Source organism: Triturus cristatus, chromosome 7 (assembly GCF_964204655.1).
Source record: "Triturus cristatus chromosome 7, aTriCri1.1, whole genome shotgun sequence".
In the NCBI taxonomy this organism is placed as follows: Eukaryota; Metazoa; Chordata; class Amphibia; order Caudata; family Salamandridae; genus Triturus; species Triturus cristatus.
In genome coordinates, this window is record NC_140590.1 from 1,797,177,076 (window position 1) to 1,797,192,389 (window position 15,314).

Sequence of the window (15,314 nt, forward strand, 5' to 3'; positions counted from 1 at the left end):
CATCATAAGGCCAGTTATCGTCGAAGCCTGTAGACATTGTGTCCCACATCAAAGACCCATTTGTCCCGTCCATCCCTCTGCCAGACACCACACCAGTTCGCTCTTTTTGGATTAGGGGTAGTAAAACCCCAGCAATATTTATTTGCACATAAAAAACAATGGGCCTGATTTGCAAATGTAAACTTGGACCAAAAGTTTAAGTTTAGACCTGAAGTCTAAGTTTAGACCTAAAGTCTAACTTTACTACTAGTAAAGTTAAACTTTTGGTCTGCATAGACTCTTAATGTTTGTGGATAGGGATTGATGTGCTGGACCTTAGGTCTGCCGCAGTGCGGAGTGTTTGTTTATCTATATTGTGGACCGTTTTGCACTCATCCCACAGTTATAATTTTAAGAATGTGCCTAGATTCTATGATGTCTTTACAGCAATAAAAGCGGTTCTCCCAAAAAACTCTTCTGTTTATAATAATAGATGTTATTACACACGATCATCATTTAATTGACCCATGACGTAGAGCCCATTGAGAAGAATTAGAATATACCTGCTACTCCCGGAAATTCCAGTCAGTTTCCTGTATTGATTTATTTTTTAGATTTCGTTCTTTGAAATATTCTGGCTTGTAAATGGGGGCCAATTCATTTTCAGAACATTTTCTGGTCAAGCTAGAAATAGAAATAGAGGATGGTAGGAGGAGAAGGTCCAGGTGGCAGATGGATTGACTCCTCCTTTCAAATCAACAATAGGTATCTGACACAAGAAAATGGATACTAGATTTGTTTAAGGTCAATGAGGGTACAGCGGATCTCTTTTTGGTGTGGGGGGCTTTCAAATTCGGTGGCAAGTTGGTGGCCTACATGGCTGCACAGTCTAAAAATGGGGGGACTCACATACTGAACTCCAGTTGGCAGTTGATACTGCCTTGCTGCAGAAGAGTTAAGAGAGTAATTTCTCCTACAAGAAATTAACAGTTCCCCAACATTTCAGCAGTGAGTCTATGAAGAGAGCCAAATGGTAGGCAAACCCCTGGCCTGTTCTGCTAAGGTCAAACAGGAAGCAGCATTAATTACTGAAGTGTTAGAGCCTAGCACAAGAGTCCCGGTGACTGACAAGGAAAAGATTGCCCAAGTTTTTCTGCAGCACTATGATCAGTTATATTCTACTAAAGCCCTAGAGATATTAATTCATACAGACCGATCAGTCTACTTAACTCAGACTAAAATATTTTATGAAAATCTGGGCACAGCGCTTTACTGCTCTGGCTCAAAAAATGATCCATAAGGACCGGACAGGGTTTGTTGCAGGGAGGTTAATGTCCACAAATACAGGGTTTGTAGTACAGGCACTTGAATGTTTTAATACTAATCAAACTTTATCTTCCATTGTGATGGCCAATGCAGATGAAGCGTTTGATGTGGTGCATTGGGATGCTCTCTTCTAAGGTCTGGGCAGATATGAGATTACCCCCCAGGGTTATAAAAAGGCTTTGCAATATTTATCAAGAGACACAGGCACAGGTTTTTATTAATTCCAACCTGGCTGGGATAGTCTATGTTAACTGTGGGACTCTTTCCGTTAACTGTGCCCTCTTTTCCCCGTGCTCTTTACTTTTTTTATTGAACCCATGGCCACCAGAATTCGCAACAATATCGAGATAAAATCACCAATGTCAGAAGCTGTATGCGGACAACATTATTCTCTATTTTAGCCTGGGAAGACAGAATAGAGATCTAACATTAGCCGAATTTGCACAATTTGAATTAATTGGAGGGTATAAAATTAATTACAATAAGACTGAGGTTTTAACAATTAATACCTCAAATGATTTTCTTCCCGACAATTTGACACGACAAGCCCTCACTTCTAATCCAATCCAATATTTAGGGATTTACTTACTAGTCAATATATTGAAATTTACAAATTGAACTAGGAAGCCATGCGACAAAAAATTAAAAGCTGCTAGAGGAGTGGTCATTAGTACCACTCACATTGATAGGCCATGTGGCTCTTATAATAATGTCTGTTTTACCTTTACTCCTCTTTCTATTTACCAATGTCCCTCTAAAAATTAATATGATCTATTTTAAAGAGTTGGAAATGATTTTTAGAAAATTGGTTTGGAATAAGAAGGGACCGAGGGTAAAACTCTCAGTGCTCTAACTTGACATCTATCAGGGTGGGCTTGTACTTCCTCAAGTACGTACATATTATGAAGGAGCCTTTTTAGATCTAATATCCAGTTTACTTGACTGCAAGGGATCTGTTGATAATTTATTTTTGGATAAAATGGTGCAGGAAGCTGGTTTGCAGATTCTGGTATTTCTGAGAACTGCCAAACTTCCCCCAAAAAATGAGGTATAAGACCTTGCAGGAATACACTTGCAGACTCCATACTTCTTATTCAAAGCAGGCTTGATCCACAGGGGTCTATTACTTAAAACTAATTGAATGTAAGAGCTTGGGCGTCCAAATTAGGAGTACCCTTCTAGGGTCCTGGAAAACCTGGGGATCTAAAGAGTTGTGGCCTTTTTTAGTGGGCGGCAGAAGTATTACTTAGCAAGAGGTCCAAGCGAGGTGTGGAGACTGGAGTAAGCCTCTTTTCTTGCAATATATCCAGATTTCACATCGATTAAGTAAGTGCAGTCCTCCATCAAGTTCTGGCCCAAATCCATTTGTGACTGCTCTACTCAGAGCAAAGCTAAGAGGGGTGGGTAATTGGTATTTTTTATACGGTCCCAAGGGGAGCGAATAATGGTTAACAAATTCCTTAAAAAGGTGACCCAGGAGACACAGTGTGTGTTTTCAAATCGCGACTGGCAAGCCATTTCACAGATAGGCCGTAAGTATTTTAAAAGAATGGCTTTCTTGTCACGTTGGATGGTGTATTATACCCCCAAAGCTCTCCATAAGATACGCCCGGAAATAGAAGATAGATGTTTCCGTTGCCAGATGCTAGGTGAGGGAGGCCGGCTCCATATTTTTTTTTACCTGCCCAAAGTTAGGTTATTTTTGGGAATGGATCTTTTCAGCTCTAAGCTGGGGTGTACAAAAAAGACTGGATTCTTCGGTAGATATTGCACTTTTTGGTTTTGCTAGTTAGGAACAAAACCTTGCAATGTCGAGAGAGGAGGAGGTATTTATAGAAATGTCCTCCCTTTTGGCGCATTCTTTGATACTTCAGAATTGGAGGTCCTCCAAAATACTGATTTATTCGAATGGTTCAATAAAGTGATACACACTATGAACTTTGAAGAAACATATGCCGGGTCTGGTGGCTCAGTGGACTAATGCGTCTGCTGCAGGGGCCTGTGTTCGACCTCATGGTCACAGGTTCAAATCCCAGTGAGTCCACTCAGCCTTTCATCCATCTGAGGTCGATAAAATGAGTACCATTGAGTTGGGTAACAATAAACATCTGTTATTCAGTGCCAAGATACCCGTAGTGGTGAACGTGCGCTTTACAAATACATGTGTTATGTTATGCTAAGATAGTAGTTATCAATAACGTTTAATGCTGTATGGAAATATGTGGAGAGGCTAGAGATCTTAAAAGTAGGGTCAAACAAAAAAAAAAAAGATTTGCACAGTAGCACTGCACTTGAATAACTTTAGAGTTTGAAAGTAGTGTAGGCAGGTCTGCCTGGAAGATTAATCTCTAGCATCATGTTTAGATGGTTGATTGGCATATTGCATTTTATGGAAAGATCTACTCATAGGAGCGATTGTGAACTCTATTGAAATAATACATATTTGTTAAATATTGCAGGCAGCACTTTATACATCTTTGTTCTGTCTAAATTAATAAGTATACAAGGATGCTCAATTATCAAAGAAGCATATGCTAAGAGAGCAGGTGATAATATATATTTTTTAATTCTGTATGAAAAAAAATATGGAGAAGCTATAGTTTTTCTCGGTAAAGTAGGGCCGAACAAAAAATGGCACTTTAGCACTGCAGTTTAGTAACTTTAGGGTTGAAAGGCACTGTAGTAAATTGCGCTGGCTGCATTCTGGCAAGTTTACCTGTGGAAAGTTCTACTCATACAAGCCAATGTTAATTTCATTGAAATGATTCATATTTGTTAACTATTGCATGCAGCACTTTATACATGTTTGTTCTGCCTAACTTAATATGTATACAAGGATGCTTATTTATCATATTAGTTGCATTAAGTCTCTGTATTCTCTGTGTTTCTGCTGAATATAAAAATTAAGTAAACAGACAGACACAACAAACATTCTTCAATTTTTCTTTCTTTAAATCAATAAAAGTGGTTCTCCCAAAAACCCTCTTGTGTTTTACTTTCTTTTTTTTGGGGGGGGGTGGGTTGTAAAATTGTGGGGAATTAAACTTAAAAAATATGGGCATCAGAACTTGAAGTGTAAAGGAAAAAAATGTTTCTTCTGCTGGCATCAAGGGTTACACCCCTTGCAGTGGCCTGTTGTTTCCCTGCGACAAGCACTTTCGAGCAGTTGCTGCAGTATATCACCATATGCTGGTATGCAGACTTTCAGAAGGTCCTGCAGGTGATGCAGACACCTTTTCTTCTATACACTTTTCTGCTTCACATGAGACAGTGTCCTGAATGCCACACCCATATGTGTTAACTCATGACAGAAGTACAGCTTGAGTACTTTTTGAAGTACCCCTGATGAATTGTTTGTTGCAGCAATTACAGGTTTCAATCTAAGCAGACACTCTTTTCTCTCTCCCACATAACAGACTTATTGGGTCCCTATGTGTCTCTTCGTTCCCTCCTTCAATCTCCTCTCCAGATGCCATTTTTTAGTGTGATAAAATTCCCCAAAATTCGGAACGATCTGAAGAAAAAACAGGAGGGACCAGCCCAAGATGTGAACACACCCAAGTACTAATCCCCAATGAGATTGAAAAGGTAGGAACTTCCTTGAAATTGAATAACACAGCAATTTCAACTAATAAGATGTCTGTCATAATTGTGATAGGTATAGCTGTACCATTTTCAGGCACAGTGGCTTGGCAACACCAAAATACTTCACACAAAAAAACACAAGGCATCCTCATTAATGGTCCCCACGAAAAACTCAGTCTTTCATACATAACATTTAAAAATGTTATACCTGTCCCTCTGCACTTTCACAGGACATGCAACAGAAATTTGAACCCTCATGGCACTCCCACGAGACCCATCCTATCTATGGATCCTGCAGGAGCACTATTATACCTGTCGAAAATCTTAAAACAATAATAAAATAATTACCGCAATTATGTTGAGAAATTAAAAGACCCAACTGAAAATTCACTGGAAAAACTAAAGAGAAGACATATCATACTTAGCTATGCTAATAAGATTTAACTTTAAATGAACAAACATCTCACTTGCTACATGACGCTATACTTAGATATGCTATAACAATAATGTTACAAAAACAGAACTTCACTGAAAATAACTATGGTTTAGGTCTAGTTATATTTAGATTCAGAAAAAAAGACCTTAACTTACCTTAAAAAATATGGTAAATGACTATTAAAAAACAAAGTTATAGTTAGATATGTTTCAAAGACTTTACTTCACATAAAAAAACACTGAAAGTCACTAAAACAACTCAAAGGTTAAAGTAATGTTTGAGTTAGGTTGAAAAAAGACATGAACTTAATATGAAAACCACTAGACATTCACTGATACAACCAAATGGTGAAGAGAAGCTATAGTTAGGTAACAATGTCAGTCATAACGTAATCCAGAAATCCACCTAAATTTGCCAGTTATAGCTCAGAAAGTTAACAATAACTTGCTTATAACCTCACATATTACTTCACTCATCACATGTTCAATGACATTTGAATACAAGTAGGTTGGATAATATTTTAACTGATGTCATTAGAGATGTCCCCAATGATGTCATTGAACATCTCATACGTGACATAATATTTGAGGTGCTAAGCATGCATGGTGGGGGCACAAGCTATAGTTCTCTTGCTTAACTATAACTGGTGAATTCCAGTGTTATGTATATATAACGTAAAGGTAGAGTTAAGAATAGAAAATATGTAATTTGCTATATGCAATAAGCTTTTTGATATTTTGGCATTGATGTTTTAGTAGCTAGATATTCCCTACTCAATATTTTGGACTACTGCCAAAGCTAGACCAGGTACTGCTAGATTTAATCCCTCACCAATCGCAGAACACCTTTGGCAGAGTTTCTGACCTTAAATGTCTCACTTCAAACCTCAATAAAAAAGCTTGAGAGTTTATGAAATAGTCTGTGTTCTCTATCTTTATCCCTATCTAAAAAGAATCTAAGAAAAAAATGAACAATTTAAAGAGACAGAAGTGCATTGCTTATCTGTGGGACACCTCAGGCGATTCTTTAGATACAATTACAGATAGAGAAAAATTATCAAAGGTAGTTATTATATCAAATTTCCTATGATCCCTACTTAAAGTTTTTGGAAGCCAAGTGTGGATGTTCATCATGGGGGAAGTACAGCCAAACACATATACATGCCTCTCTACTCACAATAGGCAAACCCCTCAGGGATTACTTCATTCACTGGGAGACAGGGATAGAGATTCTGCTTTCTAATGAAGTAGGTGGAGACTTGAAAGTAAGTTTTTGTCAAACCAGATTTATATCTTATTGGCTCCAAAATCTCTGAATCAATCAGTTGTATCAAAGTAGTGAAGAGCATTGCTTCAAATTATGGCACCCCATGTTGCTTTACTTGGCAATCAAGCAGGAACCATATTGACTTTGATCTTGCATGCTGTTTCCCTTCAAAAATTGAGACATGATAATTATTTCCAATTCTCGTTAAGCATATTTGCTTTGTGGACATTTTTTGTTCTAGGATTGAAGATTTGAGAGCTGGAATAGCAACAGGACCAGTAAATGACCCTCTGCAAAATAGCACCTTTTGCGTGAGTTGGGTAGAGATATGGAGAAGACAGAGATGGCAAAGGTAGCAGCAGCTTCTCAGCTCAGGCATATACATAGACCTAAGCCAATTTTATATTTATATGCGGGACGGGGTTTGAGGCAATGTATCTGTAAAACAAATGAATACATTTGGGAATCTCAGTAGAATACAGTAGAACTAAAACAATTTTAAAACAGGAGGGTTTTCACTATTATACCCACAGCGTAATCTTCAGCCATGCCTAATTTTAACAAGAAATACAGCCACTTCCTGTGAGAGTGATGGCTGAAAAGCCAACTCAGAGATAATATCTTACTATGAGCTAAGGCCCTAAAGACTTGGAGAAGATTATTTCATCTACACCTTGTCTGAGAAGAATGTGCTAGGATTCTTTGCAACCCTAACTAAGACACTTTTGAGCAATTTATTTTTTGAACGAAAGTTAACATCCTGTTGAATCTCCCAGAGTTATGCAAAGTAACCCAGAAAGTAGGAAGGCTGGAAATAAACATAAGGGAACCTGGTCAATATATGTTGAACAATTTAGCATATAACAATTATAATGAAACATGTTCCCAAACCACCACTCAAATAGTATATCTTTTAGGGTCAGAAGCATAGACTTTGATATTTTGACCCAGGGGCCAGTTCTGAAACATTTAGGTCAAACCCTATTGTAGGCACACTTATCATCTGCTTATACAATATGTGTGGCTTTCACTATCTCTCACAAAACAACACCAAGGTGGCTAGGTTTGCTATGGCATTGGTAGATTCGAATACCTTTACTAGTTGGGAGGTTAAGCATCAATTTAAATATGCTTCACTTTAATTCCTTGCTCTACTAATAATAATGGAATGGGGTAAATGGATATTGTCCTTGCTTTGAAGAAACAAGGAATTAGTCTGAGGAGGAGCATCAAGGTGCCTCAGGCTTTAACGATTGCTGATGGGATGTTTATTCAACTTACTAACACTTGGACCAGGTTACTAAGGGCAAAGAAGGGTCTTAGTTTACCCAAAAAGAGTTTAGGGCAGATGTACTAAATGTGTTAGCGCATGCAAATACTTTGAATCAAATTTTAAAACCAGAAAATTGTTCATGGCAATGTATAAAACCTACTTTAGGATTCAGTAAAGTTTTACCAATTCCTAAAATGAGTTTGCACATGGATACTTACTATGTATTTGCAAACGGCATGTTTTGGGGATTCCTTACAAATCGCTGATTTGCAACAAACCTCTGAAAAGTTACCCTACTAATAGTGTGGGCTGATTGCAAAAGGGAAGTCTCCTCTTTGGACCTTTTCTCTTATGTGAATTGTGAAACACATTTCTGAGAGAGTACTCAATGGCCCAGGGGGCCACTGAAACATCTCAGAGTTTTTTTTTTTTAAAGAACATTTTCTTTTAAATCAGCTCTGTTTCCCTGAAGGAGAATAGACTGTGTTTGAAATTAGGTCCCTTATCGGCAGAGGTTTGCACCCTGTCTAACTAGGGACCACAACTCTAGTCAGGATAAGCCGGATATACAACCTAAATTAACCTGTGCTCACTTTTCGGTAGCTTCACATAAAGCAGTCAGGCATACCTTAAGAGGAAATTTGTAAAGTATCTGTTCACACTCTAATCACAGTAACACAGGGAAAACACTGCAAAAAGATTCCACACCACTTTAGGAAGATAGAGAACATTTAACTTTATCTGAGTAAAACAAGAAAAAAACAACAATCCAATAAGTAGAAGTTGAGATATGAATTTTGAAAGATAAAACCCAAAACAGGTGCTTAAAAGTTAATATTGTTGAAAGGTTACTTGAGGTCACGCTAGACTGGGGTAAATCTAAAGTTCAGGCAGGAGGTGATGGAGGGCAGACCGGCTACAGGGCCCATGTACCTTGCAGGGGTGTCTTCAGATCGGTGCTGCAACGTAATCGGTGCTGGATCAGCGGTGCATCATTGTCAAGTCTCTCAGTCGGGACCTGTGTCAACATTGAATGGCCACAGCGTCAGAGGGCATTGCAGCAGTTCTGCGTTGATTTTTACAGACCCAGGTGCAAAATCCACTTCTGACGACCAGGACTAGAGGGGGGCACCTCAGGCATGGGTAGGACCACAGGTGCCTGAAGCATTAGTAGATTTAGGGCCTCATGGAGGAAGCCTAATACCAGTCGGTAACGGCCGATTTTCGGTAAATATACCTTTACCGACCGGTATTTAGGCTTTTGAGATGTAGGGGGATCATTTCATGATTCGGTATTTACCGAATTGGTAAAATTACCGAAACGGTAATTTTACCGATTCGGTAAATACCGAATCATGAATTGAGATGTAGGGGGAGTGTGTGGTGGGTGTGGGGATTCGTTATTTACCACCAACTAAAGGTTGGTGGTAAATGACGAATATGTGTAAAAAAACATTTTTGTGCACGTTTAAGTGTGCAATGTGGCAGACATACATGCCCTTAGGGCATGTATGTGCGCCACATGTGCACACATGGCCGATTCAGGGGTGCAACAGGGTGTCAATGTGACACCCTGCCACCCTTGCATGTGCTCCCCCCATTACCGAATCGGTATTTACCGATTCGGTAATGAGGCATACCTTCCCATCAATGGGAAGGTATGCCTCATTACCGAATCGGTAAATACCAATTCGGTAATTACCGAATTTCTACGAATCGGTAATTTTTACCGATTGAATACCTACATACGAGTTACCACTTCTTAAATACCGAATCGGTAAAGTTCGGTATTTAAGAAGTGGAAACTTGTATGCTACCTACATATGGCCCATAGTCTTTTAGAAAACAGAAGGCAAGCAAGTCCTTGGAGAAACTGGGGTTCAAGGATGTAGAGAACAAGTCCACTCCTTCTCACTCCCAGGCAATAAGCAGCAGGCAGCAGGCCAACACAGAAAAGTAGGTTGCAAAGTGGCAGTCCCTTCTATAGTACTGGAATTAGCAGGCAGCAAACCAACACAGTACTGTAGTTAGCAATGTGGCAGTTGTTCCTACAGCACAGCAGTTCTTCTCCCTGGCAGAATGTCCTTGGTTCCAGTAAAGTTCTTATTTGGTGGTGTCAGGGGTCAGTACGTATAACCAGTTGTACCTTCGAAGTGGGTGAGACTTCAAAGAGGCCATTGAAGATCACAAAGTATCAGCTCTTTGTGTTGAGACAGGCACAGCCCTATTGGGGTGCACGTGTCAGCTTCTAACTCAGGAAGGGCAATCAGCCTGGTGATTAGAAATCAGGATGCAAATGTAACACCTTAGTCCCTTTGTGTAAGAATGTCGGGAGGAAATGGGCAAAGCTCAGCTGTCACCCAACCAAGACATGTATTCGAAGATAGGTAGATGCTAGAATCCTTCCTTCCAAATAGCTTTCTGATTATATCTCAACTTTTTTGAGGTGAAAGTGGCTAAAATACAGCAGTCTCTATCCGCCCCATCCATTATAAAGCCACAAAGGCTAGTAGTACCACACTCTTCATATTTTCTTTGAAGGGTTAAAAGCAGACTGTCCTGAGATGTAAATTGGGCTGCCCAGTGACTCCTGGCTTTTCGCACCACTTGCACTGGTTGTGGCTATCATCATCTTGGTTCTAAATGAGATGTTTAACACCTGATTATCAACTGCCATGGATTACAAACAACAGACAACAGTATTAAAACTGTTGAAATAAACCTCAGCAGACCTGCCTTACCCAGAAAACCTCGGGCCTATTACTGTACTTCCAGCTACCTCTAACATTCTTGAAAAGCTAGTCAAGGCTCAGCTATCTGAGTACATAGATCATCATGGTTTGCTGCACCTATCTCAATCCGGCTTTGGGCCATGCCATAACACTGAAATAGCACTGTTAAAGTTGAATTCATTCATCAAGTCCTTTTTTGATCAATTGTAAACCACAGATTCTTCTTGATCTGTCAGTGGTGCTTGATATGGTTTCCCATCATACACTTTGTCAGCAGCTGCAATAGATTCAATCTTCCTCTTGAATAGAGAGAAATATGTATTGCTTGAACCTTTGATGTTAGCACCAAAAGCACTTAATAATTTGTGCAGCATTGATCTTCACTAAGACCTAAGCCTGTTGATGTGCATTCTACCCTGTTAGCATCCATTACTGAATTCTACTGCATACAAGGAATCTTGTAGGCCACTAATACCCAGCTTACCACTTTCCTCGGCAAGGAGACAGGAGTAGTCGATCTTGCCATCTCGCCATGAAGAGCTTCCTGCTCCATGTTGTTGAGTCAATGAGGAAGAGTTGCTTGAAGTGCAACTCAGTCTAAACAGAGGTGCTATTGTTTGTACAGGATACTTAGGGTTGGTCCATTGATTGGTGGCCAGAAGAACTAAGTCTGGTAAACAAACCTACGATAGTAATTATAAATCTGGGGGTACAATTTGACAACAAATTGTCTTTCAGCCCCCAGATTGATGATCTGGGTCCTGAGGAAGACCTTCAAGATCCTCTCCATGGAAACACAGAAAACAACTGTTTTACACAACAATAATCTCAATGATCCACTATGAGAATGCTTTGTATTTAGAGTTCCAAACTGCTTGGTTGATTGACTACAGATAGTGCATAATAAGGCTGCCTGGTTAATCTTACTGATTTCAAATAGTTACACTGGGTGAACGTACAGAAAGAATTCTCATCAAAGAATTGTCAATAGCCCACTGAGCCTTTTACAAGACCACCACCAAGCATCTTGGCAACAGGCTTAGCCATTACCAACCTGGAAGATGTTCAGATGCTCTTTTATTTACAACACCCAGTGTCAGGCGGCCACTTATGGTGGCTGTCCGTTTTCTCATTCGGCATCCTAGGCCAGGAATGAGCTTCATCTTTCATTGCATTAAATGGCCAATAATAATCATTTCAGATCACAACTTAAGACATGGCTGTTTAATGATTATGGTTCAACTGGATTAGTGCCTTGCAGTCTGTTTCTCAGACTGAGATGTCCTCTGGGGCAGCTGAGCACTACATATGTTTGATATAATTTGATTGACTTAATTGTGAGCACAGAAATTCCTTTTATCTGCATCATCATTGATCTTGGGCCGTGTGCGATTTTGACTGTTTTATTAGCTACAAATACATTTCTATTTCATGAGAATATAGTATCCATCAAGTTTCAATGCAGCTACCTGTGTGGTTATAAATGTGTTTGAGTCCTGCAAGCATAACAGATCAGGACAGAATCATTGATACAAAGCTGAGAGCCTATTTAGTTGCACTTGCAGTGTGTGAAGTGAACTAATTTCACCTAAAGGACTGTATCATGATGGACTTTGCAGCTTTTTGTATAGCTGAGTCCATGCTTTTATGCACCTTCAGTGTGTAAAGATATTTCACCTCAGGAGCCTATCATAATAGGTAATGGTGCTCAGCGCAGAGCTGAGTACCTGTTTGTTTCTGCCGACCGGAGGGAAATTGAATTTACTTCACCCAACATTTCTTGGCATGGTAAGAATGAGCAAGGTGTTCCCTTTTCTACTTCTGAGCTGTACTGTTTTCAATAATGCATGCAGATAAATATTGAGGTAAATGAATTGACTTTACGCACTACAGGCTCAAAAAACAGATGCTCGGCCGTGCTCCATGATATCATATGGACCATGCTTTACTTATTTATACTATTACAATAAGGGCAATATTTACCAATGAGTTGCATCGCTCTGGGGCACAAAGGCGATGCAACTCATAGGTTAAGTGTATTAAGACATGCAAATCCCTCTTGCATGTCACTAAGTGGCTTGTTAAATTCAAAGTAACGCAACTGAGCTTAAATTGCTGCACTGCATTCTACAGCACACCTAGAAAGAGGAAAATGCCTCATGGGATTGTTTTTGTGCAGGAAGGTGTCCCTTCCTGCGCAAACATAATCCTGCGTACACTGCATACACCCTTGCACTAATCATGCTAGGCTCAGGGTCAGTGTGCAGGAATTGCCGTATTGTGTTAAATACAGCACATTTCTTCCATTTCCCTATCATTCAGAGCAGCAAGGTGGCTTGCTGCCCTGCACTGAATGACTTTTCTATGCATATGCCCCTGAGTTTTACTTATTAAGAGTTTTGTTTGAGTCTTAGCATATATATCACTTTCTCTGACAAATATATACGTCTAAAATTGTTGTGAACTATGACAAAGTACATTCCTTTATGAAGTAAATTTGCTTCACATTTTGTAGATGTGTGGGTTTCCCATTAAAGTTTCTCTGACTCAACAACACGCAGAACATGTTCTTGATTTTGTAAACATATTTCATATTGTGCTATAAACTTTACTGTCTTTTTCTTCCTATGCATGCATTTGGTTTGTGCACAGTCATTACCATTGTTTCTAGTTAATCTTTGAAAGCCAATACTCAACTAGCTTTGGTTGTTTAATTTTTCCATCTAAGAATAACAGTTTTCTTCTACTACGACATCACTAACTAAACCTATACTAACCTGTTTACCTAATGCGTACTGCCACAGTTGTGCCATGTATATGGAGGAAAACGCATCTAAATATATGTAAATGCAAGACTGTGTAAGGATAAACCCGCCTGTCCAGCTTCTGTAGATTGTGAGCTGTGATCTGCAGTTCATGCACATAGGTGAACAGGTCAAATACTGCCTATCATCATTGCACTATAAATGTAGGAAAGTAATTTGAATTAAAGATGGAAAAACAGATGATGAAACAATGCCAATGTTCTATTTATTGATATACACTTGAATGACTTTTGGGGCAACCTCCTGTCCTGTGCCTTCGACCAGCAGTTACATTGACAGTGCTTGTGATTGTTTGCAGTTGTCTTCACCATCAAGCTTTCATGCATCTTTGGAAAAATGAAAGAAGACAACCGGAGCTCAATGAAGGACTTCCTGATTGTAGGATTTTCAGATTTTCCCCATCTCCAAGTTCCTCTTTTTGCTGCATTTTTACTGATTTACCTCTTAACTCTGATGGGAAATATTCTAATCATTGCAACAGTTTGCTCTAATTCACATCTGCACACACCCATGTATTTCTTCCTCACTAATTTGTCCTTCAATGATATCTGTTACACCTCAGTCATTTTCCCACAGATGCTGGCTCACTTCTTTCAGGAGGGCACACGGGTTTCTTTTACTGAGTGCCTTGTTCAAGTGTACTTTTTCATGGTCATGGTGGTTGTAGAATATCTCCTTCTCTCAGTAATGGCCTACGATAGGTATGTGGCCATCTGCCATCCCTTACATTACATGACAATCTTGAACACATCTGTGTGCGTCCAGCTGGCTTTGGGAACCTGGGTATCAAGTTTCTTGATACCATCAGCACACACAGTATTATTCTCTCATCTCTCTTTCTGTGCAACCCACACAATCAACCACTTTTTCTGTGACATCACAGCCTTATTGAAGATTTCTTGTAGCAATAAAGACTCAATTGAGACCCTTACCTATTTTGTGGGTGCCCTAGTGGCTTTAACGTCCTTTTCTTTAATCATAATTTCTTATATCAACATCGCCGCATCCATCATGAAAATAAAATCTAAGGAGGGGAGGCAGAAGACCTTCTCTACATGTGTGTCACATCTCACTGTAGTGGTTTTATTCTATGGTTCTATTTTTGGTACCTACGTGCGTCCCACAACAACATATTCCATGAGAGACAATAAAATTTCCTCATTGTCTTATATTGCTGTCACCCCCCTGTGTAACCCAATTATCTATAGCCTGAAAAACACAATGTTTAAAAATGCTTTAAAGAAGACAGTGAATGCAAGACAATTTACATGTAGAACTACACGTTCACTGTTTTAGGCTGCCTAGTTCATATTGAATGAAAATAAATTAAGACCATTTGTATATATGATCTGATAAATAAGATAGATTGATGCTTGGTGAACTAATCTCAAGTATTTTACAATTACACTATACCAAGACCTCATTTTGATATTGGAACGAATATTACTGAGCATTTTAGTTTATCAAACCATTGCATAATTTTAGATATTAGCATTATTGAATGTCCTAGCAAATGAGTAAATAGCTAATTGCCAATGAAAGAAAAGAAACAATACAAACATGTATATGTCAAGAACAGTTATTAGTTGACATAAAATTAGAATACAGAATCCATTACCATTTTTAATGTACATGATTTTGCAGCATAATATCTTGAATCTGATTAAATGTTCAGACTGAACCTTTAGACAATAGTTGTCATTGGGTTTTGCATGTTAGAACTCTTTACACTAAAAGTAAACATGTTAGCTCAGATTTACGAACACTTGGCGCTATGTGTGTATTACACAAAGTGTTTTATTGGGATTTACGTTTACCTGCAGAACTGTTGTTGCAGTAGAAATTAGCCCTACAATAATGCAAAGTAGCGCTACTTGCATCAAGGTGGAGTA

The 15,314-nt window shown here is 39.0% G+C and overlaps 1 protein-coding gene across 1 annotated transcript; it reads left to right on the top strand.

Moving 5' to 3' along the window:
- The first annotated feature begins 13,758 nt into the window (after positions 1 to 13,758).
- Positions 13,759 to 14,718, top strand: LOC146813184 (olfactory receptor 1G1-like). Its single transcript, XM_085615292.1, has one exon. It carries the CDS (start codon positions 13,759 to 13,761, stop codon positions 14,716 to 14,718), a length of 960 nt encoding a protein of 319 aa, XP_085471418.1.
- The last annotated feature ends 596 nt before the right edge of the window (positions 14,719 to 15,314 follow it).